At 38.5% G+C, this 16,372-nt stretch overlaps 1 protein-coding gene across 1 annotated transcript in view; it reads left to right on the top strand.

The window, feature by feature from the left end:
* LOC117291398 (nuclear pore complex protein Nup133-like) overlaps positions 1 to 16,372 on the top strand; it is a 47,950-nt gene that overhangs the window by 16,427 nt on the left and 15,151 nt on the right. Inside the window, exons 7-19 of the mRNA XM_033773055.1 lie at positions 705 to 815; positions 2,916 to 2,972; positions 3,823 to 3,878; positions 4,966 to 5,036; positions 6,004 to 6,089; positions 7,300 to 7,402; positions 8,330 to 8,401; positions 9,401 to 9,636; positions 10,521 to 10,680; positions 12,373 to 12,482; positions 13,925 to 14,031; positions 14,908 to 15,010; positions 16,111 to 16,230. Coding sequence (XP_033628946.1) covers positions 705 to 815; positions 2,916 to 2,972; positions 3,823 to 3,878; positions 4,966 to 5,036; positions 6,004 to 6,089; positions 7,300 to 7,402; positions 8,330 to 8,401; positions 9,401 to 9,636; positions 10,521 to 10,680; positions 12,373 to 12,482; positions 13,925 to 14,031; positions 14,908 to 15,010; positions 16,111 to 16,230 — 1,392 coding nt within the window. The remainder of the gene's footprint in view (positions 1 to 704; positions 816 to 2,915; positions 2,973 to 3,822; positions 3,879 to 4,965; positions 5,037 to 6,003; positions 6,090 to 7,299; positions 7,403 to 8,329; positions 8,402 to 9,400; positions 9,637 to 10,520; positions 10,681 to 12,372; positions 12,483 to 13,924; positions 14,032 to 14,907; positions 15,011 to 16,110; positions 16,231 to 16,372) is intronic.

Genomic DNA, 16,372 nt, shown 5'->3' with positions numbered 1-16,372 from the left:
TCTACTACAATGTACTTGGCCACCAAAATTTTGCTTAGGCAAAAAAATCCTTGCTTAGTAAATTCAGATTACCGGCCAAGACTCCACTCAATTGTTATGCTAAGTAAACAACAGCTAAATACCAGTCACAAGCAATGTATGGCATGAAATTTTGGCCAGTAACATGTTTAAAATAAGCGAGCTATTTTCGTGCTTAATCAAATTTGTTGCTTAAGCAGCTCTATGAAATGGGGCCCTGTTCTTGATACTTAACTGAAAGGTATTTGATAACAGCTATCGGATCATTATTTGAGCACACCATCTTGAACTTCATTGGGGTTTGTTATAATATGCTAGTAGATTACTTGGTTTTAACATCAGCCCCTTTTCACTGGAATACAGCCCTGGAGAGCGTCTAGGGAGTTTACCTCTTTGCGCTTTCACACTGTCTTCACCTAGGTACCAATTCCACAGGGTGTGGGTGCATGTTTCAAGAATATCAATGGGTCGTATTGCTTACTCCTAGTCCAGAGCAGGAAAGGCTGTTCCCAAGGGTACGTCAATTTGCCCGGGGTAGATCAGGGGGGAAAGCGATCCAAGTGTCAAAGGGCTGGCGTTTTTTGAGTGCAATAGAATAGTGTGACAAGTGCTATACTTCGGACGGCGTTAATACAGATTTCTAAGTTTGATCAATTCATAGTTTGTGTTATCTTGTGTGATCTCAGACATTGCAGAGAGTGCTAGCTGGAGGGGAAGAGGATGGACAAGGAGTCCTCTTGGTTCTTGAAGAAGATGTCTTGCAGAAATGGCTTGTCACTGAACCTGGCTCAGAAAAGGTAGGTAATTTTTCTTTTTAGTCAATGGGTTGGAGGGGCCCATTGAGTTACCACTTCTTCAGGGGTGTCAGTGTGTCTTAAAATGTAGGGGGACATCAGGAGTGGTAGCACTTGAGGCATTGGGTCTTGGCCCCCCTTGGCAGGGTTAAGAGGTGCTTTCTGCTTAAAGAAATAACCTGGGCCCAATATCATAAAGCCTGTAAGCGCAAACATTTGCTTAGCATGAAATTTCTTCCTTAATAAAAACAGGATTACCAACCAAATTTCCACGTGATTTTCAGGATAAGCAAACAACAGCTGAATGCCAGTAACAAGCAGTATGCAAAAAATTAAGATTTGCTTGGTAATCTTGTTTTTATCAAGGAATACATTTAATGCTAAGCAGATTTTTGTGCTTTACAGGCTTTATGAAATTGGGCCCTAGTGTTATCTAACCCAGGCTGGAATCCTCCATGCTGTGTAACAGACACACAGATCATCAGGGCTAGTTGTTAACACACCCAACTGCTATTCACTTACACCAAGAAAACGGAACACATCACACCAGTGCTAGCCGGCTTGCACTGGCTCCCCATCCAACAAAGTGTTAAATATAAACTGTGCCTCATTATTTTCAAGATCTTACAAGGTGATGCCCCAGCATATTTAGGTGATCTTGTGCAGATATACACCCCAGGACATCGTGGCTTACGGTCTACAAAACTCCTCCAGGAAAAAACAACTAAACATCTATGTGGGGGGGGGGGAGAGAAGTTTTCAGAGTGCAGCACCAAAGCTTTGGAACTCCCTCCCGGACACTGTAAAACTCTCCAAATCGCTCAACATATTCAAGAACAGTTTAAAAACTCATTTTCATAGAGAAGCTTTTTGTTATGTTTATTTTCTTATTTTGTTGGTTGCTACTTTCTTTGCTTCTAGTTGTTCTTTTGTAGAGTAGCGCCGCTTGCGGCGGATACCGGCGCTTTATTAAGTGTCCAATATTATTACTACTATTGTGACATTTCAGCAAACGTGGGTGGCGTTTGCCCAGGAATTCATTATCTCAGAGTTGGCTCTGAACATTAGGAAAAAAAGGTGAAAGTTCGTCACCATGTTTAATCTAGATACATCCTTGGGTTCACTTGAGGGGCCTCTCATGACTTATTATGCTAACACTTGTTTACTTAGTCCAGTCCTTTGAAAAGATCTGAACTATTTTAAACCCCATTGTATAACCCAGAGCTAACACAACCCAGATAATGCATGGTCACTCTGTTTTCCGGTTCTGGGCTTTTTCAATTCAGGGAAAAACCAGGGGAGGGTGTTGGAGTGGTTTAAGTTTCAGTGACAATTCGATTTACACGTATGTACTTTGAATTGTAATAAAGACTTTTTTCAAAACTTAAATGTAACCTTTTACGACTTCTTACATCATTCATGCATTAAATGTAGTTTTCTCAGCTGACCTCTTCTTTTCTTTGTGTTGTAGAAAAATGCTATATAGGCCCTATATGGTGCCTAAACATAGGACTAAGCGTTATGGCAATAGTGCAATCCCATTCCTTACTTAACTTTTAAACCAATCTTCTTAGGGTGGAGCTTCCATATTTGCTTTTGTTTTGTTGGTGTGCGTGGGGGCTGTAAAAAAATTGTTTTTCAATGCTATAGTATGCCTTCATAAATGATGGTCTTCCACATCCTGTATTTGTTTGTAAATCTTATCTGTTTTATCAAATGTGTTTTCCCATTTTTGCCATCATTGTTTTTGTCGTCTGTTCAGTTAAAACTGCTAGGGTTTCTCTTTTTTAGCTGGTTTATTCCATAGTGGGGTTTCAATGTATAAGAGGGTTCCCCCAACACCCTGTGCATTTTTAAAGTGTCTTTTAGTGGTTTATATAATATTTATTTTTACTTATTGTCGTCGTCTTATACAATGTTCCTTTGTACCCCGCGGTGGTGCAATTTTTGTGTATTTTAGACAAGGTATACATCTGAATGACAGCCTTGAAAATCAGTGAATACATCAGTGCGCTTTGTAAAAAACCGAAGGTTAAGCATAAATAATTCATTCATTCATTCATTCATTCATTTTTATTAAAGCAAATTATTTTTGTATTGTAGGTGGTTATGGAGATACAACTTGGTAGCATGATCAAGAAGCAGTTTGCAAGAGAATTGGTGAGAAAAATGTTTACTCTCTATAAAAATTGCTTAAGCACGAAAACAGCTCGCTTAATTTTCACATGTTACTGGCAAAAATTTCATTCCATATACATTGCTTGTGACTGGTTTTTAGCTGTTGTTTACTTTACATAACAATTGAGTGGAGTCTTGGCCGGTAGTCTGATTTTACTAAGCAAGGATTTTGTTGCTTAAGCAAAATTTTGTGCTTAAGCAGCTCTATGAAATTGGGCCATGGTTTCAAATCCCACCGGGTCACTATGTGGATTGGGTTTTAAGTCTCTATCTGACTGTGTGGGGTTTCACTGGAATAATTCTCTGGAGGTTTTCCTCCCACATCTAAAACTGAAACTTGGTTCTTGGTCTTCTCTCCATGTGAGGTCTTGGCTAGGTAAGTGATTGAGTTCACTTTTTTGAGAGTCTTCGGCTTTACAACCAGAATTAATAGATGAAATAGACGATGTGACCTGTGACATCACATGTTTACAAAAGAGCCACAGAGCCTGGACTTCCTGCCGGCACGTTTTGTGCACAGCCCAATGGAAGAAAACACAAAATCTTATATTTTATGGAGATTGCACTGTCCAATTCTTATCAACTCTTGATGTAAGGGGGGGGCACATCTCAAAACTTGACCAGCTTATACTTTCATGACTCTTGGTTTTATGTGGAAAATATGACACAAAATGTCAACTTTCCCATAGGACCAGTGTAGTATACTGCCTGCCAGAATACTGAAAGAATGTACATGTGTACAAGGTCACATGTAAACAAGGTTCACATAGTCTATAAATCGAAACAATAAATGCCACAGTTTTTTGTTATTGTGATCTGATTTACTTTGCAGGGCTCTTCAGCTGTTGACAGTATTAAGGCATGGATGCTGGATGTTCAAATCGTGAGGTAAAAACAGAGTCGGCAACTTTAAATTTCAGAGTGATTCTTCTGTTTCTAACCCTGTATAAATGTTATGGGTAAATTATTATGTAATTTTAATCCAAAATATTATTAGGCACACTTACACCAAGTTGCAAATGGTTTTCCAAACTATCACAACTGATAAATACCGTGTCGAAATAATAAATAATACTACTAATAATAAATCTTATAAGGGCTGGTATCTAGACAAAAACTATTCACTGCGCTATAAATATGGCCAAGGGAAAAATGAATGGTAGGCTTGGCTGAAGAGGTAAGTTTTGAGATTAGATTTGAATGAAGAAATGTCAGGTTGTGATCTAAGGGTGAGAGGCAAGTCGTTCCATAGGCGGGGGGGCTGCAACCGAGAAACTTCTATCCCCATAAGTTTTCAACCTGGAAGGTGGAACGGCAAGCCAGTGGGCATCACTGGACCTTAGATTACGAACGGGCTTGTACGGCAGGAGAAGCCTCTGCAAGTACAGCGGGGATGAAGTCTCTGTCATACAATGGTTTGTTGTCAAAGGAGTTTGAAGATGATGCGTCGCAAGCACTACTAGAGGAAACAATTATTTTCAGAAGTCAAATCTCCAGAAATACTTAAGCCATGAAATCAGATGTTCAAAAATAAATGTTTTCTATTTGCTATGAAACATGCATTAAAGTAACAAATGTCACTTCTTCCTTTTTATGTGGGCATGGGGATTGATAGTGACTCCCGAAGTTGTTTGGAGCATACTGTGCACAAAATCGTTGAAACAAGTTCATAAAGTAGATATTATGTGATAGATTGTTGATATTGTAATCACTTTGTAAATACTGTGTTGAAACTAAATGGAGTCTAAGAGGAGTCTAAATGGAGTCCCAAAAAAAAGTATTATTTTGTTAATTGTCTTCCATTTTTTAAGCTGATGACCCACCCTGCTTTCCAATGTATCACTTAATGTATAGTTAACAGAAAATGGTTTTAACTTCTTTTTGGACTGTTTTCTCCTTCTTTTTATTTTCAATGAAGGGCAAAATGTGGATTTTTAGTATAACAATGTATTTGATTTGGTTGATTTGTGTTCAGTGATGGTGCCCTACTTCTAGTGGCTGCAATGAACTCGGCTGTCTCCAATCCAATACTGCATTATGCACTTGGTAAGTGGCCAGTCAGGACAATACTTCAAAAGACAAACTTTGAGTGTGAGACCAGCTTTGTGCAACGCCGGTGTGGTTTTCATCAGTTGGATAGCACACAAAAATAGCAAACCATCTTTGGTTTCTTTCAATGTTTAATAACATTTGGAAGAAGTGCGGAAATGTTCTCAAGGGACACATTCCCTTTCGGGACACGGTGCCTACTACAATAGTTGAGACTTTTCAGGCTAAATATTCTTCCTACTTTGATCTGATTTCCGATGCTTTTGCCTTCTGTAGAATCCCCCAAAATGTTGTTAAAATCTTTGAAGGTCTATTCATAAATACCTCGGACAGTTTCGCTATTCCTATTGGTGGAGAGCACGTCACGTGAGTGTGTATAAACCTTTGTTTATGACCAGTAAAAAGTGTTGAAACATGGGCGTGACACGCAAGCTTGCACCTGTGCTTATAAGACAGTTTCTTCATTCATATTGGTCGAGAGCAACGACTGAAACAGTTGTGCCACATCACGGGATAGGCGCGACGTGCAAAGCATTCCCCTATAAGGAGTTGTTTACCCAAGAGCCTTACCATTTCATAGCTGGAGGGGTGTTGTGTTGAAAGAAATCATTGACAAATTTTCATTTTTGCATTAATTTTACTTTTTGACCATGTTTTTTTTACCAAAAAGGTATTTATGAATGGGAATCAAAGTGTGTTGAATCGGTTTTCAACTAGTGGTTTAAACCCGCCGAGGCCTGGTTCTTGATAATTTACCTCTACTTCGTCTCGGTAAAATGATCAAGAACCAGGCCTCGTTGGGATTAAACCACTAGTTGAAAACCTCTTCACCACACATTGATTCCCTTATTAAAAGCCTACACTGTATGTAGGTCGACCATTGTCACTGTAACCTTTTTTCCCAAACGTTATGCCTGATCTTTGCAACAAGTGTGTTATTTTTAGTCGCTTGTCATTTTCGCAGCTACTGTTCCATTAAGCTCAAACGCAGGAGCAGTTCCTGAGCAACTGAAGTCATTCAAGATGCTATCACTGTCGGCCCGTTACCAGGTAAACCATTATGTATAAATACTGTAGTATTAGTAGATAGTACAATCAAGGGAAGCTGAATAAAGGCCGGTTTAGAGTCGGTCGCGCGTTGGTCGCGCGACGGTAATCTTGCGCGCAATCCTAAGACTGAAGCCTAAAAACCGTGTTTTTTTATGATCGCGCGTCAAGATTTTCGACGCCCGACCATCGCGCGACCGACTATAACTCGGCCTTTTACATGTTGGGCGGTCAGGTTGGTGTAGTGGTATCTTGCCTTGCAGCTATGGGACCTTGGTTCAAATCCCACCAGGGTGCACTATGTGGCTTGGGTTTAAAGTCACCTGGAAGAGGTATTTTGTCAAAATAAAGCTTTTGTCGCTTAAATATGTGTTTTGATGAGTAGAATATGAATAAACAGTTAACTAAGGTTTTAAAAATTGAGTTTCCATTTTATTAACAAATTTAAAAGTAGGCCCGACCCGAGAGGGCGCTGTTCGTGACGTCGATCGAGGCGCGATATTTGAAGCACGTCGGCTCGAAGTGTTTGCTGCACAGCGCGAGAAAAGACGTCGGACCGGATCACTTTGTAAACTGACCCCATTTTTAGTTGTATTGCTGCCTCCAGCAGCAATACACCAGCAGCAATACCAGCAGAAAAATGCAAGAAATAAACCTTTTTTCGAAACGTACAAACTCACGACTAGGACTTGCATGTACTTGCACGTACGTGTGTTTGATGTTCGATCGAGGCAAAGTCTGCCTCGATTGACGTCACAAAAGGGGTAGGCGGAGTCACCCCCAAACAACTTTATCTATTTTTTAAACATATAAATCGTTACAAACAATTACTCAAAAAATTATTTTATTGTTCATTAACATATACTCTAATGTTTGAAGAAGAAAAAAAATGTTTTCAGGTGACTTTAAGTCCCTGCCTGATGGCGTGGGTTTTCTCTGGAATAATTCTTTTAGGTTTTCCTCCCATGTCTAAAACTGAAACTTCTAGTGGGTTCTTTGCTTGTATAGTGATTGAGGTTGCTTTTCTGAGACTCCTTCTTTAGACCCTTTGCACAACGCACCTACATGTATATGCGCCCATCCTGTCCGCATTTTAGGGGTCAATGTGGGAGTCAAAATGTGTGCCTTCACACAAAACAACTCCAACCAAAAAGCAAGATTAGTGATCCTTGGTGATAACATCAATATACTTTTTGTTTTCCTTTTATGTTAGATAACTGAGGAGGAATCCCTTCTGGACTACCATCTCTTACTGGCAGCTCCAAGCAGCATCACGTGCCACATCTACTCAAGGAAAACAGTCATCTGCTGCCTAGGTAAAATAAAATGTAGTTTCTTTTACTTTAAAGGCAGTGGACACTATTGGTAATTGTCAAAGACTAATAATAATATTAATAATAATAAGACTTGTATTGCGCACATATCCACCCTGCTGGGTGTTCAAGACTAGTCTTTACAGTTGGTGTATCTCAACATATACATAAAATAACAAACCTGTGAAAATTTGAGCTCAATCGGTCATCGAAGTTGCGAGATAATAATGAAAGAAAAATAAACCCTTGTAACACGAGGTTGTGTGCTTTCAGATGGTTGATTTTGAGACCTCAAGTTCTAAACTTTAGGGTCTCGAAATCAAATTCGTGGAAAATTACTTCTTTCTCGAAAACTATGGCACTTCGGAGGGAGCCGTTTCTCACAATGTTTTATACCATCTACCTCTCCCCATTACTCGTCACCAAGAAAGGTTTTATGCCAATAATTATTTTGAGTAATTACAAATAGTGTCCACTGCCTTTAAGGGAAACCTGTGTAAATTACTGTGGTAGATTATTCTATGTAACCTATAAACAATAATTTTAATACGCTCCATTTAAGTTAGTTTATTTTTTAGTATTAGGAACAGATTGCTGGGTGTAAAGGACAAACTGTTGCTTTATTAGTAAGATTAATAAAAAAACAATAGCCTTCTAGAAAGACTCTGTTAAAACTTCAGACTCCTTATTATTTTTTGCAAGATTATTATTAGTCATTGTAAAGGATGAACTGCCGTCAAATTCAGATTTACAGATGTTTAAAATGCTATATACAATAAAATCACAAAATATTAAAATTTATGGAGAAAAAAGAGTACTATTAAAAAAAAAGTACCCTCCTCCCCAAACAAACATATTGCGAAGCTATTAAATACCACCATTTGTTGTAATCAATTAATTGTAGCTTTTGTTCATTGTCCTTCATTTCAGGAATAGCTGAGAGTAATTCTTCTTTTGAAAATGTGGATTTCAACCAGCCAGGCGATGGTATTCTGGGTGCAGGTACGGAAAGATTAAAGGAACACGTTGCCTTGGATCGGTCGAGTTGGTCTTTGAAAAGCGTTTGTAACCATTTGTTATAAAATGCATATGGTTAGAAAGACGTTTTAAAAGTAGAATTCAATGATCCACACAAATGTGCCTCGAAATTGCGTGGTTTTCCTTTTACTTTGCGAACTAACACGGTCTGGCATTTATGGGAGTCAAACATTTGACTCCCATAAATGGCAGATCGTGTTTGTTGACAAGGTAAAAGGAAAACCACGCAATTTCCAGTGATACTTGTGTGGATGATTATATTCTACTTTTAAAATATCTTTCAAATCATATGCATTTTATAACAAATGGTTACAAATGCTTTTCAAAGACCAACTCGACTGATCCAAGGCAAAGTGTTCCTTTAAAACAAAGTAAAACAGTTTGATTCCTGTGTAGGATTTGTGACATACCTGCAAAACGAAGCAATTGTGTCTTGGCTGAATGGTCAAGCACACTGAACTCAAGCTCCGGTGTTTCTGATCAGCAGTGTGTGTGATCGAGTCCAGTTCTTGACACATGAACCCTTAAGCAAGGCACTTAACCATTATTGATTCAACCTTCTGATGGTCCCGTTGGTTGTGTAATCCATTTAAAAGAACCTAGTTACACTTAACAAAAACAAAAAGGGGGTTTGGTCGGTGTTTCTGGCTGGTCCGGCAGCAATATTTACCACCCCAACCCTGTATCTCTCCAGCAGCTGATTCCTTGAACGTTAGAATTAATCCTATCTTGAGTTACTCATCCTAACTTAGGATGGGTTCAATGCGTCTTAATGTCTATGGATACAGAACTTAACTCGTCTTAAGTCCTAAGACAAATCCTAAGTTATGAAGCAGTGTCATTTATGACATACATTGCGCATTAAAAATGAACACTATTATTGTTCTACTAAATATCACATTTTCAATGATGCTGAACTTCAAGATCAATGCATAAAAGCCATAATCTTTCATTCTGATACAGGAAGCTGTGACAGCACCACTCTGTTCTTCACCAACAACCACGGTCTGGTAACTATCTCCACCACCCAGCAGGAGCCTAGTTTCCTGCAAGATGTTTCTTTAGCTGATCAGAGTCTGCGTCTGGACCAGTCTTTGATCGCCGAGTCTCCTGCTCAACCTGTAGACGTCAGCGTGTATGGAGATGACAAGATGCAAGGTCTAAAGGCAGCTTTCCTTCAAGCGTGCAGACAGAATTTGGTAAGTCTTAAGGTTTGAATTGTGTGTAACCAAACATTTGTTCTTCTTGAAGTTTGTGTTTCTTGAAAAAAAACTAAGGGTGACAAAGAGGGCTATGGAAAAAATAATGATAGGAGTAAACAAGGACATGAGAAAGAAGTGCAGGATTTATTGAGATCATAAAATCAAAGAAGTGGAGATGGGCAGGCCACCTAGCAAAGAGGCATGACAACAGGTGGGCTTGCAAAACAACCAAGTGGACTAGAAGAAACGGAAGAAGAAAAATGGGGCTACAAGACAGAAGATGGAGAGATGAACTAAGCACTGCTTGGCAACAGACAGCGCAGGATAGAGTGAAAGGGAGAATTGATGAAGAGGCTTTCCTTCTTCACGGGAGTGAATTAGGCTAGAGAGAAAGAAGAAAGTATGAGGAATGGTGTACATGTACCATCTGTTTAATTTCTGTCCGGTCTTATAATTCTAGCCTCCTTATTGAGCCCATTTCCGAACATTCATGGGGAGACCGATCTTTTTCACATGCTGCCCCTCGTCTATGGAACAAACTGCCTGCACTAGTAAAATCATCCGTTTCTTTGACCCAATTTAAAAAACAACTGAAAACACATCTCTTCAAACAGGCATTTGATTCAATGGTTTAATTATTGTTATTTTTGTTACCTTTTAGGATGTTTTTTCTTAAATATTGCATTTGTATTATTGTATTCTATACCACTCGTTCTAGATTTCTCTCAACTTAGGTTTACGTTTTAATTTGTGTTGTTGTTATTGTATATTAATTAATGCTATTGTTTGTATTTTAGCGCCATGAGCACTTCTGTGGATTTGTGCGCTTTATAAGTTTTCATTATTATTATTATTATTATTATTATTATTATTATGTCTAGAGCCAGGCTGAAGCTATAGTTGAAGAGCTGTTCCCAGCAGCCTCTACATCCAGCATGGAGACAGGTTCAGCCATTGACCTCGCTGTGGCTAAACTCAGTCAAGAGGTCATTGATGATTTCCCTGCGTCGGATCCCCGATGGGCTGAATCTATACCACAGGGTCAGTATGAAATCAATCCAACCTTCCCTTAATGAGAATCTACATTATGTACTCAATGTTATTCATGTAGAGGGTGTGTTTTGTTTGCATTTAAATGGATACAAAATGAACTTCCATCTATCATTATGAAAAGTTGGTAGGCAGTATATTATCCAACGCCTGGGCCAAATTTCATAGCGCTGCTAAGCACAAAAAATTGCTTAGCATGAAATTTTTCCCTTGATAAAAACAGGAATGCCAACCAAATTGACAAGTGATTTTCAGGACAAGCAAACAACAGCTGAATACCAGTAAGAAGCAACATACAACAAATGGAAATTTGGTTGGTAATCCTGTTTTTATCAAGGAAGAAATGTCATATTAAGCAAATTGTTGTGCTTAGCAGCTCTATGAAATTGGTTCCTGGTGTTTATGTGTTCACACTGAAAATCTTGTAATCTTCGCCAGTCAGACATTATACTTTCCCAATGGTATAAAGGCTAACTTAAATGGATGATTTTGATTGGGCGATCCATGGCAACAACAGTGTGATATTAACCAATATTTTACGGTTCATTTTGCTGCTATTTGGGTACTGTGCTGTTACATTTCCGTATATTGGGCTATTTTATGCTGCATGCCAGTTTGCTTGGAGATAAACTTGTTATCACTATTGCATTTGTGAAATGAGGAAAGAATTTAGCAAATATCCAACGTAGCATTCAGCCTCGGTTGGCTTGTGCGTAAAGCGCTCGACTCTCACCAAGGTGACCCCGGTTCGATTCCTGGCCAGGGCCATATGTGAGTTGAGTTGTGCGTTGGTTCTCTGCTGTGCCACGAGTGTTTTCCAGACCATCCGGTTTTCCTCCCTCGGGAAAAATCAAACACTTTTGATCTTGGCTGTGCTCCGTGGTCATAATGGGTTGATGTGGCTGGCAGCCAAAGGCGCCCTTGCATGCCTGCTTCTCGAACCAGTGTCGCTGCGTCCTTCGCGATTCAGCTCTTAGCTGCGAGTAAGGATGATTAGCCCCCCAAAGTAATATTATATGTGTAGTAACTAGTTCAGTGCCACCAACTCTCCCTGATTCTGCAGAAAGTTCTCTTAAAATAAACCAATCTTCCCATGTTCTGATGAACAAATTTGTCAATTTCCCTGATTTTTATAGAAACTTTGTCCCTATTATCTTGAATGACATTCTAAATGTCGTCTGTATTGTTTTATCTCTCTTGTTGAAAGATACAAATGTTGGCAGCTTTGGTAATTATAAGATAATCTTTAAAGGCACTGGACACTGTTGGTAATTGTCAAAGACCAGTCTTCTCACTTGGTGTATCTCAACAATTGCATAAAATATCAAACCTGTGGAAATTTGTGCTCAATTGGTCATAGAGGTTGCGAGATAACTTAACTTTGATAACACACTTGTCACACGAAGTTGTGTGCTTTCAGATAGCTTGATTTCGAGACCTCAAAATCTAATTCTGAGGTCTCGAAATCAAATTCTTGGAAAATTATTTCTTTCTCAAAAACTACGTCACTTCAGAGGGAGCTGTTTCTCACAAGGTTTTATACTATCAACCTCTTTCCATTACTCGTTACCAAGAAAGGTTTTATGCTAATAACTATTATGAGTAATTACCAATAGTTTCCACTGTCTTTAAACCATTGTGATGAGAAAACAACTTTCTGGTGTTACGTTTGTTTATCTTCAGACTCTGCCTCAGCAACCAGTTCGCTGATTCTTCTACACCAGCTGGAAGATAAGATGAAAGCCCATGATCATTTACTCTCCTTCTTACAGAATGTGGGTGTGTGGGACAGGGTAAGTTAATAATAATAATAATAATAATAATAATAATAATAATAATAATAATAATAATAATAATAATAATAATAATAATAATAACTGTATTTATAACGCGCCTTTTGCCAAAGAAGCGCCAGGTATTATTATTGCAAGGAGTGGGAAGTTATGAGATATGAGACCTAATCCTTAGCACCATGTAATGGTTTATACAAGGTGCTGTGGCACAATATGCTGCCAATCAAACCAGGAACACCAGGGCGAACCCCTTCTCTTTTTGATAAGTGTACTGGGTTCTTTTACATGCGTTTACATAACACATGGGACCATGGCTATACGTCCCATCCGAAGGACGAAGCAATGGTTAAGTGTCTTGCTAAAGGACAAAAGTGTCACGGCTCGGGATTCAAACTCTCACTCTGTTGATCAGAAACACCAGAGTTTGAATTCGGTGCTCTTAACCGCTCGGCCACGACAATTCCAATGTTAACATGACACTTTCCAATTAAAGGTTAAGACTCAAATCGCAGGCCTCGGGGATGAGAAAAGTCATACTTTTATCCGAATCCAGACTTTTTAAGTCTGCCTATTAAAGGCAGTGGACGCTATTGGTAATTACTCAAAATATTGTTTAACATAAAATTTACTTGGTAATGGACAGTGGAGAGCTTTTGAAAGTATGAAACATTGTGAGAAATGTCTCCTTCTGAAGTCACGTAGTTTTCAAGAAAGAAGTAATTTTCCACGAATTTGATTTTGAGACCTCAGAATTAGGTTTTGAGGTTTCGAAATTTCGAGATACACCAAGTAAGAAGACTGGTCTTTGGCAATTACCAATAGTGTCCAGAGTCTTTAAACAAAAATTGATGTGTGTCTCCAAATTAAATAAGTCAGCCTTTTGATCTACTTCTCTAGTGCTGAGGATACTGTTCCCAAAAGCTCCTTGGAATATATAACTACAGGGTTTATCAAAAGATGGAAATGCCATCATTTCATTGTACCTACTAAGATATGGTTGCGCGTTGGTTCTCTATACCAGAAATGACTGTAACCCTTGAGACCTGAAAACAAAATGTTTAAATGTGTGTTGTCAGGACGTGGGAATTTTTCTTTAATTTTGATTCTGTATAGACCGTATAGAATATGATGCCACCGTTCAAATATTTGACCTACAAAATGGCGCGTGTGTGTGCGTGTGTGCGTGCATGTGCCGTAGAAATCAAACCGTCAATGTTGCGTGCTTCGTTGAAGTACTCGTTATGATGCGCAACTGGTTTGCCCTACAAGATGGCGACCTCTCATAGCAAAAAGGGGATATTCAATACGGTCTATTAAACATTTCTGGTCCAATCAACATTTTGAGCTGTAAAAATAAGCCCTGAGGTCTTGTGGATTTTTCTCCTAAAGTCTAACCTGCATACCTTTATATCTTTATGCTTGGGATTATTTATTTTTTACAGCTTCACTCTGTGATTGTGAGGGAATGCCCTCTGGTAACTCATCTGTTGCTATGTGAACATGCCGAGAAGTTAGCCGCTGCGATGGCTCTACGCAGTCACCACACAATGTAACTACTTCATATTACTCACTTTTATTTCTCTCATTGTCTCATTTTTTTTATCAAATATTTCATGAAAAGCACATTTGTTAAAGGGAAGGTACATGTTTGGTAATTACTCAAAACAAATATTAATTTAAAAACTGACTTGTTAACTAGCATTGGAGAACTGTTGATAGCATAAAACATTTTGGGAAACGACTCCCTCTGAAGTAACATAGTTTTTGAGAAAGGGGTAATTTCTCACTAAAATACTAAAAGACTTTTATTCCAATCTGAAAGCACACAATTTCGTCCAACAATGGGTGTTTTCTCTTTCATCATTTTCTCGCAACTTCGATGACTGAGAGCCCAAATTTTCACAGGCTTGTTATTTTATGCTTATGATGGGATACACCAAGTGAGAACACTGGTCTTTGACAATTACCAAACGTGTACAGTGCCTTAAAACGACACAAATTTAAAGACTTCATAGAAACAGCAGTCTTTGGTGCCTTTGGAATGGATCGTTCATGTGTCTCGTTTTGTAGATATTGCATGTACTCTAAAGCTTTAATCAATCAAATTGTATACCTGTACATGTATATGCCAATTTGCTCTCAATGAAGAAATTAGGGTTTGAATTTCTAGAAAATTCAGGCAAATTGGATGCAACCAGCTGCTCCGTTTGCAAAAGGACTACTTCGGCTGCACAAGAGACAATTCGTAACTCACTATCCTCAAGAAAATAATAAGAAAACTGAAATGTGAATGGATTTACCATCAGAGATGGCTTGGAATTGGTTGCCTGTAAATTGTCTCATGTGTCATTGGCCCCGACATCACAAATAATTTATAAAAACTCTGTGGCATTTACTGACATAATATGATATTTCTTTTATCCAGGTTCCCTAACCTTGTAGATGGAGCTATAAGTAAAGTACTTGATATGCGAGGTCAGAAGTACACACCATCTGGGTTGACTCCACAAGATGTCTTCTACAGAGAGGTAATGTCTCTACATGCTCATTCAAAGTCTCTCTTTAGCCATCCATAAATTAAGTGGTTAGCGTGCCACTTCACCAACATACATGTAACTCTTCGTCCACCCTGTAGAGTAAACCGCCCCTTTACCTAAAGTTTGTTCATACTCCATGTCAAATTGAATTTCTCTTCTTAAATCCCATCTGTATAAACCTGTCTACATGTACATAACTTATTCTTTGTAAAGTGCCTTTTGGACTTGTGTTGTGCTCTTAAAGGAACACGTTGCCTTGGATCGGTCGAGTTGGTCTTTGAAAAGCGTTTTGTAACCGTTTGTTATAAAATGCATATGGTTAGAAAGATGTTGTAAAAGTAGAATACAATGATCTACACAAATATGTCTCAAAATTGCGTGGTTTTCTTTTTACCTCGTCCAATAATACGGTCGGCCATTTATGGGAGTCAACATTTTGACTCCCATAAATGGCCGACCGTGATAGTTCGCGACGTAAAAAGAAAACCGTGCAATTTTGAGTGATACTTGTGTGGATCATTATATTCTACTTTTAAAACATCTTTCTAACCATATGCATTTCATAACAAACGGTTTCAAACGCTTTTTATAGACCAACTCGTCAGATCCAAGGCAACGTGTTCCTTTAAAGGCAAGACACTATTGGTAATTAGTCAAACAAATTATTATCATAAAACATTTCTTGATTACGAGTTATGGGGAGAGGTTGATAGTATTAAACATTGTGAGAAACAGCTCCCTCTGAAGCGACGTATTTCGAGAAAGAAGTAATTTTTCACGAGTTTGATTTCAAGACCTCAGATTAAGAATTTCAGGTCTCGAAATCAAGCATCTGAAAGCACACAACTTTGTGTGACCACGGTGCGACAAGGGTGTTTATTTTCTTTCATTAATTTCTTAGCTGTTATAACTCATGGGTTGTATTTGTACATGCATAAGCTAGAGGTTCCCTGCCCCCTTCAATCTTTTGTTTCTCACATTCAGCATGTTGAAGTCTGGACGATATTAAACTTTACGAAGATAAAGTTCACGGTGAGTTCTTCAATAAAAGTCTTTTCTCGTTACTTCGAATGTTATGTTTTTATCTGTAGGTGTCTGGAATCCATGAGATAATCGGTTGTCTGGTCGAGCAAGAGAAGGACATTCTATCATCTGAACTCGCACCCTCTGATATAGTGTGCAGGATCAGTAACATCAACATTATTATACAGGTAAGAGATCCTTTTTATCCCTGTCACAAAAAAAAACACTGATGACAGTGACGGTCATAATATGCATTAAATTAATTACCATTGTCTTTGTAGAACAAATTCATTTAGAGTTAAATTTGTTAAATAATAGCTGCTGACGGCA

This window comes from Asterias rubens, chromosome 1, assembly GCF_902459465.1.
Source record: "Asterias rubens chromosome 1, eAstRub1.3, whole genome shotgun sequence".
Lineage (NCBI taxonomy): Eukaryota > Metazoa > Echinodermata > Asteroidea > Forcipulatida > Asteriidae > Asterias > Asterias rubens.
This window is presented reverse-complemented; position numbering and strand designations above follow the sequence as displayed.